The 20,890-nt window shown below is 41.6% G+C and overlaps 1 protein-coding gene across 4 annotated transcripts in view; it reads right to left on the reverse strand.

The window, feature by feature from the left end:
* Positions 1-20,890, reverse strand: part of GNAS (GNAS complex locus) — a 276,928-nt gene that overhangs the window by 161,782 nt on the left and 94,256 nt on the right. The window contains exon 1 of one of the 4 annotated variants that reach the window (XM_075901131.2): positions 2,864-4,002. The exons of 2 other annotated variants lie outside the window; for them this stretch is intronic. In XM_075901131.2, the coding sequence (XP_075757246.1) occupies positions 2,864-3,002 (139 nt within the window). In that variant the 5' untranslated portion in view covers positions 3,003-4,002. Of the gene's footprint in view, positions 1-2,863; positions 4,003-20,890 lie in introns of those variants that run through there. One more of the 4 variants, XM_075901132.2, reaches the window with a different exon arrangement.

The following is a 20,890-nucleotide window of genomic DNA, read 5'->3' on the forward strand; positions in this document are numbered from 1 at the left end:
TATTTTAAGTAACATAATTTAAACTCTAACATTGAATTTCCTAATAATTGCCTTGGAGAGATTTTGACTTCCAGTTTCTTAATTTCCTTTCCTAGTTTCATTTTTAAGAGTCAAAACAGCATATAAAATGTGTAACTGACATGCCAAGAAATTAGATGCTTCTTTGGACCAGACAAAACATCAGTGGACCAAGTTGAAGCTTTGTACACTGCTCTGAATGAGCCCCATTTCTAAAATGTATGTGTTCCTAATGCTCCATAATGAACTACACAAGCCCCAACAGAGTAAACACTAACATATGTGCTTAACTTTACCACCATGGATAACCCTACAGCTTTCAAAGGGACTATGCATAAGAGGAAAGGTTACCATGTGTATGTTTTCAGGACTGGGGCCTAAGAACAGTATTACAGATCAGATAGAGTATATTTAGACAATGTATTATTCTTAATATTTTCTCAACTTATTGTTATAATATTTTGCACCGAATTCTTTATTTATAGATTTCAGGTGCTTTACAAGAGTGCATAAACATAAGACAATAATACAAAGACAAGCATTTTAACATTATGGTATATGCGTGTTATGGATTTAACATAAATACATGACATCTACTGTTTTAAATCTCAACATCTGGGTCATTTATATTTAAAAAAAAAACCATGAAGAGGCCTTATACCTATTATAAAGTGCCTACAAGTTTTCATTTACAGATAGCTGAGATATTTTTCTGTTACCAAAGGTTTTTAAAAGCACATCACAGCTAAATGTCTTCTATTTTTTGACATCTTGTCACTTATTTACATAAACTAATTTTATACGGTTTTCTTGTGTGAATATTTATATTACAGCCAGCCTCCTGAATCTCTGGCTGAAAATTTCCCCAGACTGAAAGCCATATTGTACTGAAAAGAGGGGTCTTCTATGGGAACGCTAACAGCCCTGTAAGCCCAGTGGATGCTACAATTATTCTTCCAGTTATTTCTCCATTTACGCCAAATGCCTTTTTTCTCTTCTAATCTGCTCTATAAAGATTTCACTCATGAGGATGGATATCTAAGTCTGCACCCCACAACAACAAAAAATAAGATGTCATTTCACAAGACCTGATTCAGTTTTACCAAGGGCCAACCTCTCCTCTTCACAAAAAGAAACCCTGGATACAGTCAAAAGCAATATGCTCTATAGTGACTTGAAATTGCAAGCATCTCATTATTTACATCTCATCTAATATATTTCAGAACAATATGCCTGCCTTTTGAACATTTTCTTCTTAATTTTTTTAATTATAATTTTGGGGCCTTTGCCTCCCTTTAAACTTCAACCTGTATTTTTAATTGTAGCTGCTCAAAAATACCACACATGCAAATAACATAGTCTTAGATGTTAAAATTTATAGATTATATATTTAAAAATAGGACCCAACTACAAATGTTCCCCAGAACATTTAACTAAATTATTTGCAACAACAAAAAATGGTCACAAACACGATAGAGGAGAATGTGCATGTCCATGACCCCTTTGAAAAATAGGCTGTTTCCCACCACAACCCTGACATTACCCTTCACAGTATTCACACCACAGATATTCACACACACCCAATCCCTTTCCTTGTTTTCCTCAAGGATTAACATCCCCTCCCAAATCACTCCCCCCTCCTCTTGTCCCACAGTATCCCCTCCTTTAAAATCCATTTCCCGATCTCTCTCCTCCACAGCATGCCTTCTGAGGTGTATTTCCCTTTCCCCATCCCCTGCTTTGCAGAGGGGAAGTTCCTCCAGACCTCCCTTCCTCCCCCCCCCCCCCCAACAAGCCCATTTAATTCCTCCTTCCCTAATAGTAAGTGAGATCAGTAAGTACCCACAACTCATCCCTGAATAACTGCTTCCCCCCCTTACTTATTAGGAGGAGCCTTAGTAGGCCCTTAAGATTTACAGCTGTTTTCCCCTCCCATCTCACCATAGGCTCAGGGACCTGATCTTTCCCAGCCCCCTAACCCATTTACCCAGAACTGTTAATCTTCCCATAGCTTCTTTCCTCCAGACGCTCAATGCCAACTGCTTACCCGCTCCTTGTGTCCATTTACATAGTATCAGGAGCCAAGGAGCATCCCTACTGACCTGCCTAGACAGCTGCTTGTCCATGAGCTCTCCTTTCCCCAAGGCCTACTCCACCCCCAGCTCCAGTCCCTCATTACCCTAAGCCCTTACCTGCTTCTCCCGCTTTCCCTCCGCCTAGACCACTCTTCGCACTGGCTCCCTCAATGGGCAGTGCTATAGCCTGTTTCTCCCAGGTCTCACGACACCCCCTTTTCCTCAGTGACACTGGGTGGCCCCAGAGACCTACTCCCTACACCTCCTCCTGGCCTAGGTCACCCCACCTTCCCCAGGGAGTAGCCCAGACCTTCCTCCGAGCCACTGTCTCCCTAACTCCGGAGAAGAGAACCCAGGGGTACTGGGCCCTACAGATCTACTCCCTCCCCAGGGCGAGGGCAGTGCGGGGCCCCACCCCCACTAAGGGCAGCCGGTGCGTGGCCCCACAGACCTGCTCCCCTAGGCCCGTCTCCCCAGGGCCCCACCCCCACTAAGGGCAGCCGGTGCGTGGCCCCACAGACCTGCTCCCCTAGGCCCGTCTCCCCAGGGCCCCACCCCCACTAAGGGCAGCCGGTGCGTGGCCCCACAGACCTGCTCCCCTAGGCCCGTCTCCCCAGGGCCCCACCCCCACTAAGGGCAGCCGGTGCGTGGCCCCACAGACCTGCTCCCCTAGGCCCGTCTCCCCAGGGCCCCACCCCCACTAAGAGCAGCCGGTGCGCGGCCTCACAGACCTGCTCCCCCAGGGCCCGTCTCCCCAGCACCCCCCTTACCCAGGAGGAGCAGCCGGTGCGTGGCCCTATAGACCTGCTTGTCCTTCTGCAACTGCTTCTCGATTTTCTTGTTGGCCTCTCGCTGCGCCTTTTCCTCGTTGCGCTGATCCTCGGTCTTGCTGTTCCCTAAACAGCCCATCTTGGGGCGGGGGCGGCCGCGGGGACCAGGGGAAGGGGGCAGGAGGCGGCTGGGGCTGCTGGGGGGAGGGAGGGAAGGGAGGGAGACACTCTCCCAGGCTCCCTTCTTCTTCCTCCTCCTCCTCCTCCTCCCCCCCCTTTACTCGCTGCTGTGGCTGCCGCTGCCCAGAGACATGGAGAGAGCGGAGCCAGCCAAGGGGGGGCCGATGGCGATGACTTTGCTGCTGCTGCTGCTGAGTCGGGCCTCCTCCCCAGCAGCTGCCGCTTTTCCTCACCCTCCCTCCCAGACCCGCTCCGATCCCCTCAATACACCTTTCCCGAGGGGGAAAAAATAGGGGATCTCCGTACCCCCGGCTGGATCACCGGTTAGTTCGGATTAAAAAAAAAAATCTACCCGTTTCCCCTTCCCCCACAAACAAATCCAGCTGCAGGCCCTCCCCCCGAAAAAAAAATCCTCCTTAGATCCAAGGCACAGGCTCCAGACGGATAAACCTCCCCAAATCCTGATCACAGGGAATCTAGAAGTGTCTCTTCCTTGCCTCTCCCTCCTCTCCACGGGGCTGCAGCACCCAAAGGGGTCAAGCCAACCCCCAGCTCCCTGCTGGATAATGAGTCCCTTTTCCTCTCCGGGCTGTGTGGGTTTTCCTCTTCTGTTGCCGTTGCTTCTTCCTCCCTAATGGTGGTTTTTCCAGTCCAAGGCCCCCCCTTTTTTTCCTTGCTGCTGCTGCTGCTGCTTTTTCACATTAGGTTTCCAGGCTGCTGAATCCTTTGGCTTCTCCAGCAAACAGAGGGAGTGGGGGGCAGAGAAGGGGGAGGGGTGAGATAAGTAAAAGCCTGTTTGGTCTCCCTCCTACCAAGCAAAACTATCCCCCCACTAGACGGTTTTCCCCCTAATTTAATTTTCAACTCTCTCTCGCATTTCTCCTGGGGGAGAGAGAGAGAGATTTATTGAGATCTATAGAGAAGGGAGAGAGAGATGGGGTGGGGCAAGCAAGCTCACACACTGAACCATGGGAACTGAACCATTCACATGATACCCAAACGTCAGGAGTTGCTGACTAGAGGCGCCCTCTTCAAACCAAACACCCACGGAAGCAACGGGTCGACCCAGAGACGAGTTGCGGGGACAGGCTCGATTCTAAGTATCCTTTTAATGAGCCTTGTTTTTTTTTCACTTTCAGAAGTTGCTTATTTGGTGGCCTGTCTACAGAAACAGTTCAAACAAGTAGAACAGCGGGATTTTCCCTTTACAGTGTTTGATAAGTAAAACCAAGGTCCTGAGCACTCGTGGTCAGTAAATCCCATGGCTGTTTTGGTATGTGAGCTTCTCTGTCAAGTTCCAACTAATCCATTTCTGCCTCCTAAAAACTTCCCCCTCGGTTTCAGGTAAAATATTTTATTATTTTTCCTCCATCATGATTTATTTATAGTAGCTGTTTACACAGCAGCACTATCTTTTCCTAGTAAGCATATTACAGGCCTATCCTACAAACACTAAAGCATAAGGCTTTCTGCAGCTTACAGCTCACTGAAGACGTAGTGTGATTGCTTTATCCTGTTTAGGACTAAATTATCTTAATTTTATTAATTAATATAATGTTTTAATGTTCTGTGCCTGATCTTGCATATAATTTAGTACATGCATAACTTTAATGATTAAACAATGTACTAAAGCGTTTGCTGGATTGGAGGTATAACTATTCTGTTATGGTTTATAAACTTTATTTCATGCATATTTTAACTAAGCTGTGCACTTTATAAATAAAATAATTATTAGAGGCCAGCAAACTAAATAGTTATATTTAAATGTGAATTTGTACATTTTTCTTAGTTTATGAAGTTTGTCTTTTCTAAACTACATCAGGCCCACCTGGCACTAATTTAAGCAAATAACTTTACTATGTAAGTGGTTTTATGTGAATAAAGTTACTCAAATATTTCCCACTTGACTCCCATACACTTTGATCTTGGAAGGAACTCAGGATGCAGAACCATGTCCCTGCAGGCCTGGGACCAGAGGCAGATGTGTAATTTTAAGCATGCAAATAATTCCCCTGAAGTAAATGGGACTAATCACATGGTTAAAATAATATTGCTGGACTATAGAGCGGCATGGACTACATCTCTCTGCAATCTGTCTCCTGCATATATGCCTTTTACTAACTAACCATTTTTTATTTATTTTTAAAGTATTTTTAAAATACCCTACCAAAAGCAAGCAGTAACATTAAAGCATAAACAAGTGACCTACACTTGCAGTTGAAAAACAAAGGTTACTAGTGTTTCTTCTTGTAAAATACTAGTTCCCCAGTATTTATCGAAAGGGGATTTGTTTCTTTTCACCGCAGGTGGAAGAAGGCTGCACATAGCCTCACTGACTTCATCAGAGAGGCATAGGTATGTTTTTGCAGAGCAGCTTACAAGGTCAATACCAAAGAGTTATTTTGGGGAAAAAAAAAAAAACTTGTTGCTGTAGCCCTGATCCTGCAAACACTTGCGCATCTTATTAACTTTACAATTTCAAGTGCGGGAAGTTAATTCTATAAGGGTTAGCAGGACTTTGGGCCATTTGGTAAAAAACCCTAAATTTGTGTTCCTTCTGTTGACTTTGTATCCGCAAAAACTAGTCATGAAGTTATGCTAATACTGTTAGGCAGGTTGATACAGAAGCAAAGATATTTGGCATGATGTTCTGGCATTCCATAAGCTGAAGTTGTCAAACAAAAATGGCTGTGTTGCGATCAACTCCATTCAAAACACCAGAGAAAAATAAAAGAGCAGGGACTGTCTAATGAAAGGGGAAAATGTGTTAAGCATTTAAAAATAATAAAGCACAAAATGAAAATATAGATAAGATTACCTGATAGCATCTATGCCAGACTGATTTTTTTTTTTTTTACCTGGGTGTCTACCTTATTTATCACTGTATTCTCTCTGTGATTAGTGAAAATATCTGTCCTTCATTTCAGGTAAATTCATTTATCCTCATTTGGAAAATTAAATTCTGCACAGCAAAAAAAAAAAAAAAAAAAAAAAAAAAAATCAGTGTAAATCATCCAGTTAAAATCCTGGCAACCACCTTCAGGAGCATAGTTACACTATGCAGGTAAGCATCCAGGAAGTCATCTTTATGTATTAGACTGCACTATGCTGTTGCTCTTACTTGCAGAAAGGTGGATCTGAAAGTAATCATAGGACCGGAACAGAATACCTACCCAGCCTCAAAGTACTCACAAATATGTACACAACTATGATAGTAATTGGAGATAGAAACAGAAAAAGTCTAAACAAATTCCCTGGATAGGAAGTGTGGTATAACATTCAGTGATAAGTGAGTCATTGCTGTGAAAGTGTTTGCATTTGTACATAATGGCACTGATCACTTTTCTAAACACAAAATGTGAATTACCTGTGTACTGAAATTATCACAATGGTATGTATTTCTGGAGCTGCTGCGTGACAAAAGCATTGTGAAGGTCCTCTTATGACCTTGTGAAGGAATTATGGCCCTGATCCTGCAAATGCTTATGTGATGGAGACTTAGAAACATGTTGCTTCGCAGAAATAGGATACTGATGACAGTAAAAGGTGGATAGTACCAGGTAAAAGGGACAAAGTCAACTTCAGTCTAATGAAGATTTACAAATGGGTATTATAGCTTTAAAAGACCAAAAGAAAAACATTGTTCTTGAAACTGCTTAATAAACTTATTGTTTTCTGTTTTCTTAACGAATTGTCTCCATTAACAGTTTTTCATGTGAACAGACACTTGGGAAATGTCTTTTTTTTTTTTTTTTTTTTTAAATCAAATGGACAGAGCTTTCTGGGTCCAATTCTGATCTCACCTCAGTTAAACTCCCTTGAGTTTTATTAGAGTAACTTTTATTAGAGTTACTGTTTACTTTCACTAGTGTTGATGAGATTAGACTCAGACCCTCTGTTTTCAAATACAAATGTTAGGCCTCATTCTGGATGGGGCTATATGCCCTCATTTCCCATTAAACACAATTTAGATTTGATAGGAGTTGAGGGATTAAGAGGAGATAAAGATTGGTGACCAGGGAAGGAGGAGGAATGAAGGGATGTAAAAAAAATATATATATAAATATATTGACTGTGTAACCAATACACATTCTATTTATTACACGGTTAACCTGTGGGCCTTATGAGGCTGGAGCAGTCCGCAGCTTGCAGTGCACTGTGAGTGAGGGTAGCTCCAGCCGGCCTGGGCGCCGATTTACTGGTTACTAGTAAGCACCACCTGGTTAAAACTGATACTTACTGGTTAACAGGTTACCCGTTTACATCCCTAGAAGAATGGTGCTGACATAATTATCCTTTGTTCCTGACGTTGTGGTAGAGGTAATCATTTGCCACAAGCCACTCATCCAAAGGATATACACTTCTGAGGACATTCTGTGCCAAAAATTTAAAAATTCTGCACACAATATTCTAAAAATCTGTAAGTTTTATTTATCAATAAATAAAGATAGAGGCTCCAGGAAGGAAATGGGGAGTGCAGGCCATGGCTGCATGAAGATGGGAGATCACCATGCAGTCCCACTCCTGTGCACCCAGGACACAGATTCAGCAGTGAGGTTGCACCCTACCCTGGCACAGAAGAAGGCCTGGGCCTGCCCCAGTAACATGCTGGGACTTTGCCACTCTGTACCAGGTATGGGGCAAATAGGCTCAACAAAGCAAAATCCAAGGGGCTCAGTATGGGATGGGATCCAGGTGTGTGGTGAGAGGATTCTGTGTGGAAGAATCTGGATACAAGCTGCTAAATGCGGGGAGGGTCTATATATGGGAGAATTTGCTTGCTGGGATGTTCCAAGTGCAGGGGCAATGGGGATTCTGCAGGGGCTTCCAGGTAGACATGGTTGGGGCCCTTCCAGATATGGAAGGGTCTGGGTGATGTGAAGCGGGGCTTGTCAGCATGGTAGTTTGAATGCAGGCAGTTTAGTGGTGGCTGGTCTGGGTGCAAGGGTCTCTAGATGCAGGGGATGAGGCTCAGGAAGCAGGGAAGAATGCCTCAGCAACTGTTAGGAGAGGACAGGACTTCCTCTTTCCCTACAATCTCCAATCCAGCCAGGCCTGGCAGCTGATTCTGGCTTGGGAAAGAAGTCACTGGCTGGAGTGTCTCCAGTCCCCTAGTGATTTACCTCTCCACTGGCTGCTCCAAGTGCCTGAACGATGTACCTGCACTGCTAGGGAATGATGCATGACTGCTCTTACAGCTTCCCTGTCAGAAAGTAATTTTTCTGCAGAGAGGTAAAGAAATCTGTGGGGAACATCAATTCTGCACATACGCAGTGGCACAGAAGAATTCCTTCAGGAGTAGATATAGTGCTCAGATGACAACAGTTTTGTGTATATTTAAAATAAATTGCTCTTACGTTTGTCACATTTTAGACTCTCTGATTCAGGTTTGACTCAGCCTTAAAACAAGTAAACTCTAAACTTCATGGCTGTGTCTAGACTGGCCAGTTTTTCCGGAAAATCAGCTGCTTTTCCGGAAAAATTTACCAGCTGTCTACACTGGCCGCTTGAATTTCCGCAAAAGCACTGACTTCCTACTGTAAGAAATCAGTGCTTCATATGGAAATACTATGCTGCTCCCGTTCAGGCAAAAGTCCCTTTTGCGCAAAACTTTTGCGCAAAAGGGCCAGGGTAGACAGCTCAGATTTATTTTCCGCAAAAAAGCCCCGATCGCGAAAATGGCGGAAAAGCGCATCTAGATTGGCACGGACGCTTTTCCACAAAAAGTCCCCCTATTAAACATATAACATAGCATCCATCAGGGCAAAGCCTAAATCCAGTTTCCTTTGCATAAAAGAAAAGATGAGGATGCCTTATTTCTGCTCCTCTCTTGGGCAGTGTTGTTTTTAGGGCTATAAGATTTTCTAGAGGATTTACAATAGCGGGGGATGGAGAGTAATTCATTCATACAGTTCTATTTAATGGGAGCCCAACAAGTTCCATTGGTCCTAAGCACCTAGCATGATTAGGCCCTTGAGCAGAAATGAGAGTTTTCCTTGGGAGAGTTCCATGATTATTCAGTGCACTATGCAGCTGCCCGATAGATTCATGATCCTGATGTTCCAGTGGTTTTAAGAGAATTCCCCCTTGTAAAAATAGGGAGCATTTCTGAAACCAGTAGAATCTTTCAACCATATGACCCTTTTTTAAGGGCACTCACTATACTTGCGTGTTTGTGCACACACTCGGGTGTTGAGTAGAGATGTTTTCTCTGTTCTGCAAAACTGGCTTTTTTATTTAGCATGATAAATACAAAAAGCATAAAAGACCTATGCTCTTGGGTTAGGGATTCAGTAATGCAGGATCAGACCTACAATTCTCAACATGTTTAATCCCCAGTAAAGTTGTCCTTCTTGCCAGTCTGATGTGATGATTAATTAAGGATATGATTTAGACTCATGTCCATCTTTTATTTGCCTTGATTAGTACTGTCACTGCCTGATCAAATCCTAGAAGGAGGTCTCTTAACACCACAATGGCCACTGGCAGTAAATCAAGACTACTACATACAAGATGCAGCCATCTTTCATCAGCCCTCATCATGCAAAATTCTTTGAGCTTGAAATTAACAAAATCTTTGAAAAGAGAGTTTAAAAGTTTCCTGCTTGCCCTTTGGCATAGTAAACAAAGGACCCTAGAGTAACCTCAAGCCAATTTATAGGGAACAAATACATTTGAGGCTAGCAATAATCTGATAAGGAAAAGTAAAGCAACCTGGACACAGAGCTAGCAGCCTATGCACTTTTTTTTCCTTCCAGTCCTCAGCAAAAAAACAAAAAACAAACAAAAAAACACCAGCACCACCAGGTCAACAATCATTCATAGGTAAATCAGATCAAAATTAAATTATCACCAGTGACACCCGGATAGATCAAGAAACTATAATCAAGTAGTACTACGGTATGTCCTATTCAATAGGAAACCATCAGTGTGTTTGAGTGTAATAAAATGTGCAATGTGTGCAATAAATAAGTAGATGTGCCAACAGTATTTTCCCCAAAGAACTTAAACCCCTTTATGAATACACCAAAACAAACAGAGCTAGTAGAAAATGTTTCCCTCTCCCATAGAACAGAAGAATTTTCCATACAAAAATTCTAAACCTGAAGTTAACAAAAAAAAATCCCCAAACCTACTTATTGAAATGACCACAATTATTTTTCAAGGCCTACCCTCCTCCTACCACTTCTCAGCTTCTCTTTAGCTAAATGGAAACAGATTTTAAGGAATTCAGGATTATGATGATAAAAGCACAAAATTATAGCCTTCCCTCTGCTAGTTTCACCCATCTTCTTTGAGCGTCTCATTTTTATTATTTATTTATTTATTTGCCAACCATTCAGGCATTCAGCATTGAACTTTGTAAAATGTTTCTTATGAAACTGCAACATTAAGTTACATCCCAGTGCTCCATATAGCACATATGGAATGTTGCTTACAAAGCCTGGAATGTTCCCCTCCACAGGAGTAGTTTGTTTCACTCAATGTTCACCCCATGGGCCATCTTCCACCACACTTTCTTCACCAAATGAGGCCATTTCTGGCCTGCAGATACTCACTTTGATTTTTATCATTGCACTGCACTTCAAAGTGTTTCTGCAGTGCTTCAGAGGTAGGTAAATGGTGCTGGCGTTACTGCAGCATCCCCTTGATGAAGTGGTTTCCATCATATACAGGGTTTACAGTTTTGTTCAATGGCTCTCAACCCCCACTGTACAAACTGTTCCAATCTGAGAGGCAGATTATGACTCTGAGTTACAATTTTCAATAGCAGTCTGTTCTTTAGGCAGTGCACAGTTTAGCCCTAAATAATATTATTGTTAATTACTGACCTAGAATTCTCATTTTATGGTGTGTAACAGGAAAGGGTATAAGAGGATTTCTAAATAGCTTTTTTAGATGCATACATGTTTTAGTGTGACACGGCTAGAGTACTCTCAATACCAACACACATTATAAAAGGAGACCTGCAAAGGAAACATAATTCTGTTTTTGCTGTAAAGTTTCTTAGCACAGAAGACCTGAAAGAGTTATCCAAAAAATATATTTGTCCTGCTTTGTTATTTTTACATTAAAAACTGAGGCCCCCATCACATAGCTGTATTCATACAGCACCCAAATGCAGATCTAGAGCTTCAGTTCTTATCTGTGCTGATTTTTTTTCCTGGAAGACACTGAATAACCGGAGAATTGACAGGACTATAATTTCAGAGGTGCCATGCAATGAAACCATTAAGTCAATGGAGAGGCACTGCGGTCTAGTGAACAAAGCACTGAATTGATATTCAAGATAGCTGGGATCCTGACCTAGCTCTGCCTCTGATCTGCTGTGCAGCCTTGAACAAGTCACTTTCTCTCTTTCCCCTCCCATCCTATGCCAAGTTTGTCTAATTAGATTAAAAGCACTTCAAGGCAGGGCCCATTTCTTATGGCTATTTACAGTACCCAGCTAAATGGAGTCTCCATCTTAGCTGAACTCTTTAGGTACTACTGTAAAATAAATAAATACAATAAATAAGTAATGATAATGGTGAGAACAGGAAGTGATCTTTATTAGAGCATAACATTGTTTTGTTTTAATTAATACCTGTTTAGCTCAAATATCTGCTCAAATAATTGGGAGAACAATGGCTTTGTTAATGTTTTAAGACCCTAGTTTTTCAGGGATGTTTCGAGAAAACTCCCAGATCCCATCTGAGCTCCCAGCAATTCCACACATTTTATATACTTAAGATAACAAAGAAGCAGACTTTTCTTTTTGGAAACATACACACATACATACTTTTCAAGCCTTCTTTATCCCCCATCAGGAAACAAACAGGGCAGAAACGCAGTGACTTGTTCTTTTACATGTCACCTGTTTGCTTTATGCTCTTTGGTATTGTAATGGAGAATTTGTTTTTCCATTGCTCCCTGCACGCGCTCTTGTCTCAGTAAGAATAGCCTATCCACTTGTGAAGCAGTCAACTTGTTCTAGCTTAGGCTCTCTCACATAAACATTGAGCAAGTTTCACAGCTGAGAGCCCAGTCCTGAGAGGTGCAGGGCATATTCAGCCAGTATGGTCTTCAAGAGGAGTGGAAGATGCTCTGCACCTGACCGCATTTAGCCCTTAGTTACTAGGCCTCCTGCATGTGCCACAAATGAATACTGTCTGTGTACAGCAGTCTGTCCTCTTCTGTCTATGGAGGGGGGAAGTATCACTTTATTTGTGTTAGTAAAGAGCCATTGGCAGAAATGCATCCCTCTCTGCACTAATGTAGAGGAATAAGGATTTGTGTAGGAAATAATGCAAAGGTGAGGAGTCAGATAGAATTCACATCCCAACATCTCCACAAATGGTTTGGAGAAAAATCTCCCAGGTTTCTAATAAACCAGAACAGTGACTGCTACCCCTCTTTGTGTCTTCTGTATGGTTTTGGAGTAAATAGATTCAAGAAAGTGTAGGTGCGGAACGTACTCCTGCAACCTCCACCCCTATGACTCCTTTTGTGCAATCCACTTGAAACAGGGTTGAGTCCCCTCTGGCATATAGAAGAGGGGCCATCCCATGCTCAATGAAGAGTTCTCACTTGGTTGCATTTCACACAGGGGCAGCAGGTTTGCAGAAATTTTCATGATGATTAGTCCCTTCACCCCTCCTTCCATGGCTGGCCTTGGGGCAAGGTGAATTGGGCCCATGCTCAGGGTGCCATAGCCAGAGGGTGGGGGGCAACTCAGCAAAGGTGTTGCTGGGCAAAGGGGGTGCAAGGTACTAGGAAGAAGGGAGGGTGGCGGGGCATGCTAGAAGCATAGGGCTGGGATTAGGGGCACAAGTGGGAGGTAAGTACAGGGGTTGGGATGAAGGGGGCACTGTGCAGAGGTTAGGGAAAAGGGGGGCACAATACAGGGGCTAGTGGTAAAGAGAGCATAGGATAGAGGTGCAGAGGTTGGGGAGCCCAGGGATGCCAGGGGAAATGGGTGGTGCTATTCCCACAAGGCTCAGGGCACCAAAACACAAGTTTGCTCAGGGCGCCATTTTCCTTAAGGCTGGCCCTGCCTCCCTAAATCAAACTCCCTCCCTCCCTCCCAGGACTCCAAAGCAGGAGCAACACACGGTGACCCCTTGCCATCCAGAGGCCACAGGGTTGCACATGCTGGCAGCCTCACAAAGTGAGCAGGCAAGATGCCACTCTAGCCCCACTGTGCTGCCGGTGGTGGCAGCAGAGACCTCTCCTCTTCCCCTGACCCTTTTAAATTGCCAAGGGCAGCAGGAGGACTGGGGGATGCACAAGAGTGGGGAGCACGCAGGGGCAGTAGGTGAGGCTGTTGGGGAGAGACCCCAAAGTTTGGTGGAACAGCGCTCAAGGTCAGCAATATTCCTGGTGACCGGGCACCACTGGCCCACATAACTCACCACTTGTAATTTCACACACTGGGCACTAATTACATGCCACACATTTGTCTTGCAATATTTTACCTGTGATCTGATGTAATGAGTACTACAGAGGACAACACCATTACTATGCAAATGGTCAGTGAGGAAGGCCTCTCCCAAGGATGCTTCCAGAGGAAGATTTCAGCAGCCACATTATTTTCTTTGTTTTAAATTATTTCAGTCTTGATAGTAAATCTGTAACAAAGCAGCACTGGGTGCATGAGCTAAGCATGCATAGCACGGCCTGCTGTGAGACACACAAGAAAGGATAGATTTGATTGATTTTGTTATTTGAAATATCTTGTAGCTGCAGCAAGAATCCTAGCCAGCAAGGTGAAATACAACCAATCGTTTAGAAGACATTTTAAGACCTAATGTTGCTGCCTTGCCTCTTTAGGATTCAGCCTTAACTTTGTATTTCTAGTTCCCTGCCCTGTTTGGCCTAGTTCCTGCTTGGGCATGTGTGTTGTTGTTATTATTAGAGTTGGGCAAATGCCACACAGTGTTTTCCATGAATATACACTTGAATGAAAAGTGTGTTCATTTCCCCTGAATATTTTAGTGAGCGAGTTTATAGACAGTCTCTTCAAAGACATCCTTCCCCTTAAATATTGTCTCTGATCCTTTGGTCATGTGCCCAGCCTAAGGAAGTCCAGCTCGTCCCTCCCCCAGCCAGGGATTCTGTGGGTGGGTTGTTGGGAGACAGTCAAAGCTGATGGTCTTAGATTGCTCTGTGCCAGCTCCTGAGGCAGTCACACGGTCAAATCCCTACTACAAAATGGACGCTGCAATGTACAAGGGAAGCTGCAATGGAAGATGAAGGTCACCCTCTGAAATGAAAGTTACAGTCAAAATGCTGGTCACAAAACAATGGAACTCACAATATGGCACTAACATCTTCCACCTCAGGGTCACAATCACAGTGCATGTAGGAAGACCTGGTTACAGAGAGAAACAGTAGAAAGGACAGCTTACCTGGCAGATGCTGACCAAATCAGGACTCCCAGGAGGAGTGAGATGAAACTAGAGAAGGTGTGTTGAATTAGGATTGGGTTATTTTTTCAAAGATCTGTAGCTGTCTAGTGCTGTTGCAAAGTAAATTAGCTATTATTGCCAAGCTTTGCTATCCTAACACATTAAGAAGTTCAGAGTGCCCACACCACACTTTCATTTTTTAAATGAAAACCTGTATCTGCAGAAGTTAAATGTGCTGGTATCCACAGTTGCACATCTCTGCTCAGATATATATGCAGCTGTCATGTATTCTACAGCGATGGGAAAGATGGTTTAATCAACTGATCTGTTCCCTGTCCTGTATTCTTTGCTCTGATTTATACTTACTATACAAGATGTATTGAAACCCGTAGCTATAATTTACCTTATAATTTAGAGGCGGGGGAGACTACACCCTGAGGACATGTCTACACTAGGAAATTATTTTGAGATAACTATTTCAAAATAGCATGTCCACACTACAGGGAAGCCCTGAAATTAGTCCGAGGCTTAATGTGGACATGCTACCTTGACGTAGAGCCCCAGGAAGCACTGGGGAGTAGTTATTTTGAAATAGCAGAGGTGGACTGTCCACACTACTGCTGTTTCAAAATAACTATGGAAAACAGGAGTAGTTATTTCAAAATAACCAGCCCCTTATTTCAAAATAATGGGCTTGGTAGTGTGGACGCTTTGCTTATATTTCAAAATAAGGGGAGCTATTTTGAATTAACTACCTAGTGTAGAACAGGACTGAGTGAATGAGCATACATTCTGTCTGCACAGCTATGATTCTAAAATGAAATTCAGTTCTTATGTTGTTCCTATACTCTACACCTTTTATTCTTTCTAAAATAAATCTTTTGCTCTGATCCTTTTCAGATTAATGACTGAACTATATAAGGAAATATGGGGCAAATGAGATGATCTGATACAGAACAGCCCCCCCCCCCCAAATTTTACAAAAACAATATATACCTATAGTAATTCGTAACCTATAATGCCTCAACTATTCGGTATTTCATTACCATTGCATTTGTCACCATCACTTACGGGTGATGATAAGAAAAAGTGTAGATAAGAAAATAAAGGCTGTGGAAACTCTGATTTTCTACTTGACAATGGGAGAATAAAGGAAGAACACAGACTTAGCAAAGGACTTTCTAATCACAAAAAAATCACAAACATTTTATTCTTAAAAAGCACAGTAGAATTAAGATCTATGGAAAACAAACTCCTGAATTCAATCTCACCTCCCACCCCCAGTCCAATTTTACCCTGTCTGCAAGTCCTGATTCTGACCAGTGTCCAGAAGCAAGGGAGAGTCTCTTCTATCATCACACTTTCTGGAAAGTTCTGCTTACAAATGACGACACAATTGCCCCTTCCTTACAAACCTTATCTAACCTTCCTTTTAAAACTATCACCCTCTCATTCTGTCCATGTGCTATGGCTGGGGAGCTCCTTCTCTGCAGCCCTATGTCTCCTCCCCCTTGCTTCTGTGTCTCTTGTCCCAAGGAATAGGGTTAGTCCAGTGTTTCTCAACCAGTGGTACGAGTATCCTTAGGGGTACTCGAGAAAAGTCTGGGGGGTACATCAACAACTGAAATTTGGAGAAAACTGAAATTTTGTTTTAAGTTTTACAGCATTTTATTATTTTTGTACTTTTTACACCCCAAAATTGCATTGCTCAACTGGCTACAATTAAGTTGTTTAAACAAATGTGTTGCAACAATAGAAAAAAATGTTGTGTGTCTGAAAACTTTAGGTACTGGGGGTACTTAATTTTTTTTTAAAGGGGTACTTTATAAAAAAAATTGAAAAACACTGGGTTAGTCCTTGAGAGCCTTTCAAAGTCAGTTGCCCTGCTAGTAGAGAACTCATTGTTCCAGTGGGAAAGAATCGTTCAATGAAATGAAAGATCTAACAAGGACCATTATTAACCCCTCTTTGAGGAGCTCCACACCTTATCATTAACACACAGTCTCTAGAGTAGACTATATGAGGATTAGACTGGTGTTCAACACACACTGGATATCTTAATCCAACCTGGATGCTGCAATACATGCTGAAGACAGGTTACAATCACAAAGGGTGTCTCTACACTACAAGGCTCCATCAACGGAGTCATGCAGATTAGGCAGGACGGCAAAGGGAAATGAAGCTCATGAAATGAGGCTTACAGGATCTGCTGAGGAAGAGTTCTGGGGTCAGCAGATCCCCATCTAGACTGCCGCTCTGTGCCGACAATCAGCTAATCGGCACAGCGCAGCGACCATTTTTATTTTAATGAAGTGGCGATTATTTAAATTGCCGCTTCATTTCCCTTTTTTGTGTAATCTACGTGGCTCCGTCGATGGAGCCATGTAGTCTAGAGTACCCAAAATGGTGTTCACAAAGCAAAAAGGAATCCTCCACTGAATACAGCTATATCTTCAGAAACGATGACACTATCCACTATTTTACTTATCTTTAATAAAATGTTTAGTCACTAAACTACATTTTACCCTTTTTTATACAGATCTGTACAAATATTTTTATGGAGATATCTTTTGCTACAAAACTAAAATCTATTTTTCAAAGTACATCCCAGCATAGGAACATTTCATTTTACTTGCTTTACTTTAATGGACTCATGAAAGGAACCTCTCTGAAACTTTCATATTAGAAAAGCTTTAAAACTTAAGCAGCCTGAATTATTCTTCCATGAACCATATAATCTTCCTAAGCAGTAAAAAGTTAACTTCAACTCGTTATTTTATTGGAAACATAGAGAAAGAGAGCTGTCAAGATTCATGTATTGCTGTCCTACATACTCTCTACTCTGGATACTTATAATTTTTCATGTTAAAATGTATAGTCATTTGAGTTTTGCTTTTATATCAGAAAGTTGGTCATGTAAATGTTACTCTCGAGCTGAAACAAACCCAATCATGAATATGATCCCTAAGAAAACTTACATTTCTGCAACAAATCCAAGTTCAGTCCTGGTACTTCAAAACAATCATATCTCAACTCATTGCATAAGGAAATAAGACCAGCACAGGTTCAATTCACACATTATTCTTAATATATTCTGGCTTCTGAATTGTCAAGCATATCAGTGGTCAAGGATTTTGTGTTACTGTCAAAATGACAAGATTGATTACTTTCCATAATGAGTTGGGTGGTGGGTTTTTTGTTTTGTTTTTCATGACTATTATCATTTTTAGCAGAAATGATCTAAAGAATCAACACTGGGGTTTCAATTCCAGGCTACTTTAGGCGCTTCAGTGGCATCAAAACTGCATGAAGTCTTCTCCTGAGATATCACTTCCATCCAAGAAAGAGGAAACAGTCCCTTTCTGGTTCTAAATCCAACCCACACTGAAAGCTAGGGAAGCAAGTTCAGATCCAGGAATTTAAATAAAACCTTCCTTAAAATGTGCAGAGATTCCATATTAAGGTGCCATTTTTGGCCTCTCTTGGATGTTTTGTAGTACTTGGTTTAATCCATTTTCATTTGACAAACTCCCGTCCCCGCTCCATTTCCTGGAGACCACAAACCAACATGGTTTTTACTTGTTTATTTCTTTATTTGATTTCTACTAGCTGATTTATGGTGCCATGAAGGTTGACATCTCATGGCTCTCGGAATAGTAGCTGTTAGTTAACTTGTGCTCCCTCTACTGTCTGACTTGCTTTGCAAGCACTTACTAAATTTTTCAAATTTGAGAACAAAAGGTTATTTGCCTGCAGATTTTAACGATTTCAGCAAGGTCCTAAATTAGAGTCCTCTTAATATTAGAGAGCATGTAACCCTCTTTTAAGGCCTGGATTGTGTAAACTCAACATGCAAACAACTCCCACCGAAGTCCCTATTTTCTGATCATTTGTCTTCTTTGTCTTACAACACTGAAGAATAAAAGGGATAACTATCCAGCTCCAGCTGCGCTTAGTGAACAGAATTGGGTAATATGTTAGCTAATTATTATGGACCAGATTTTCAGAAGTGCTGAGCAGCTAGGACTCCAGTTAAAGTCAGGGTAAGCTGCAAATCCTCTGCCCATATGAACATCACATCCTTTTATCTTAATTATGACAAAGATGAGGTTAAAGCCTCCAAAAGGGAGCAAAGCTTGAGTAAAAGGGTTACTGTGGGTTCCAAGTTTCAGCATCTTGGGATGTGCCATGCTTGGACCCACTACTTCTGTTTGACAAGCCTATGCTCCCCTAGCTCCCTTAGGAACAATCTCTTGCAAACAACATAGCAACAGTGCGCAAGGACATGGAAACTCTTCTTTGATTCCTTCACTCTTGTAGCAGCAGTAACACAGACTTTCCCACTGCTTATGAGAAGAGATGTTCCCTAGATACAATCTCTGAATCTAGCTGAACAGGTCAGGAGAGCATGGATGTAAGATTTCAACTGAACACTCTCTCTCCTTTCTGACCTTTGCGGCCACATTACCGATCTGGCAGAGTGACTTCTGAAGTTCCTAGAAATATTTGCTAATATTTATATCTAAATCACTTTTATCCTTTCCTCCTGAAATAATAGTTATTAGCTAGAACCAAACAAATGAGAGCAATTTCATTTTTAATTCTGAGGCTAGGCAACAATTTAAAAATCCTACTGCACTATTTACTGTATTTCACCCTATTTAATATTTTGCAAGCAGAAAAGGTTAGAACAGTTGCAAAAAGCTACACTATTTAAATAATTTGTCTGACTAGAGGATTAGGTAGTACGTAGATAAGTATGAAATATTTTGGGCCTGTACTGCACTTGTAAATAGGTGATAAACCCATCTTTCCCGTAAGTCAGGGGTGCCCAAACTTTTTTCAAAGAGGGCCAGATTTGATGAAGTGAACAAGCGTGAGGGCCGACCATGTTGCCTGACATTCTTTGAACCATTAAAATTAAATGCAAATTAACTATTTCATGCAAAGTTTATTGCAAACGGCACACTTTTCATTTCGTCACATGGATGACAAATCTAAACAGGTGTTAAATCACTCTGCCTTTCATATCTGAAGGCCAGATGAAAAAAAAATCCAGGAAGCTGAAATATATGTCAGGAACATTGTAAAGTACATTACATATTATTGGTAATAAAGGTTGTCTGTCAACTTTTAAGTTAAAAAAATATGAACAGGAACATAACACCAAGTATACATGTTGTGTCCAAATATATTTATAACTGATTTAGACCAACTGACATTAACTGAGTTTTTACAATGTATTCATCTCAATACATATGGATTCGTTGGGGGCCATAAAAGATAGATATTGCCAAATTACCTGTGGGGCCGTATTAAACCGGAACACGGGCCGCAATTGGCCCGCGGGCCGGACTTTGGACATGCCTGCCGTAAGTGATTCAGCACAAATATAGTACTTAAATGTTATTTAATCATACAATGGTTTAAAGACTTGACTACTGTACAGTGTGTAATCTGACTCAACAACTGACAATGCATTGGGTTGCAAGGCCATTCAGAGAAAATAATAATAGATTTAATCTCTGTGTTTAAAAAAATAAAAGGAAATATTATTTTGTTACTCCAAGAAAAGAAAAACCTGTAAGAAGAAAAAGAATAAAGTAGAAGAGAGATTTCCTCTATCTTTAGAGATGACAATTTGGGTCACTTTATTTTAGAAATAACATTATTCTAGTAAGTAGTTAAGTAGCTATTCTGCTTGGCAATTAGGGATGAATTGGAATGGTTCACATCAGGCTACATCTGAAATGCACATGAAAATATATTCTAGTAAAAATAAGCCTTTAAGTTGTTATTTATGTTGGCAAGTAACCAGTTGGACTATAAAAGCCAATGGAACGATTGACTATCCTACTTATTTTGCCACTGTTACCCTAAATAGGTGTTTTAGAATCAATTACCTCACAAAAGATACCTTAAACAGATTTTCTTATGGGGCTTAAACAAAGAGGATCAAACTTTTGGGATCAATTTCTTGTTTATTATTGTACTTCATTATACATTATGGATAAAATTCACCTTTCCTCAAACAAAGCAGAAGTAAGTAATTGCCACTCTCTGACAAGGTTGCTATAATTTCCACCTACCTGAAAAGCCCAGTTTTTTGTTTTAATTGCAAGTGAAAATACTCAATGAAAAAATCCTCACGAAGCCATTATGAAATGCAACTCAAAACACCTACTATGTGATTTGCTTTGCAAGCATAGATACTCCACAGACATACAAGGGCAAATACCTATTGTACAAAATGAAACACTTGAAATTCTGTAAGTTACACACAGTAACCAAGTCCTAGCCCACTAATTATTTAGTCCCGGCATTCTTCTGCTTATAGATATTCAGGCATTTTAACCAACATATTTGCTTTTTTCAGTACCTAACGTTTCAGGATGTTTCAGTCAAATCAGTCCTCGTGCTAAAACCTAGTGAATTGGGGCTGAGCTGGTCATACAGG

This window comes from Pelodiscus sinensis, chromosome 17 (genome assembly GCF_052426305.1).
Source record: "Pelodiscus sinensis isolate ZL-2025 chromosome 17, ASM5242630v1, whole genome shotgun sequence".
NCBI classification, from domain to species: Eukaryota; Metazoa; Chordata; order Testudines; family Trionychidae; genus Pelodiscus; species Pelodiscus sinensis.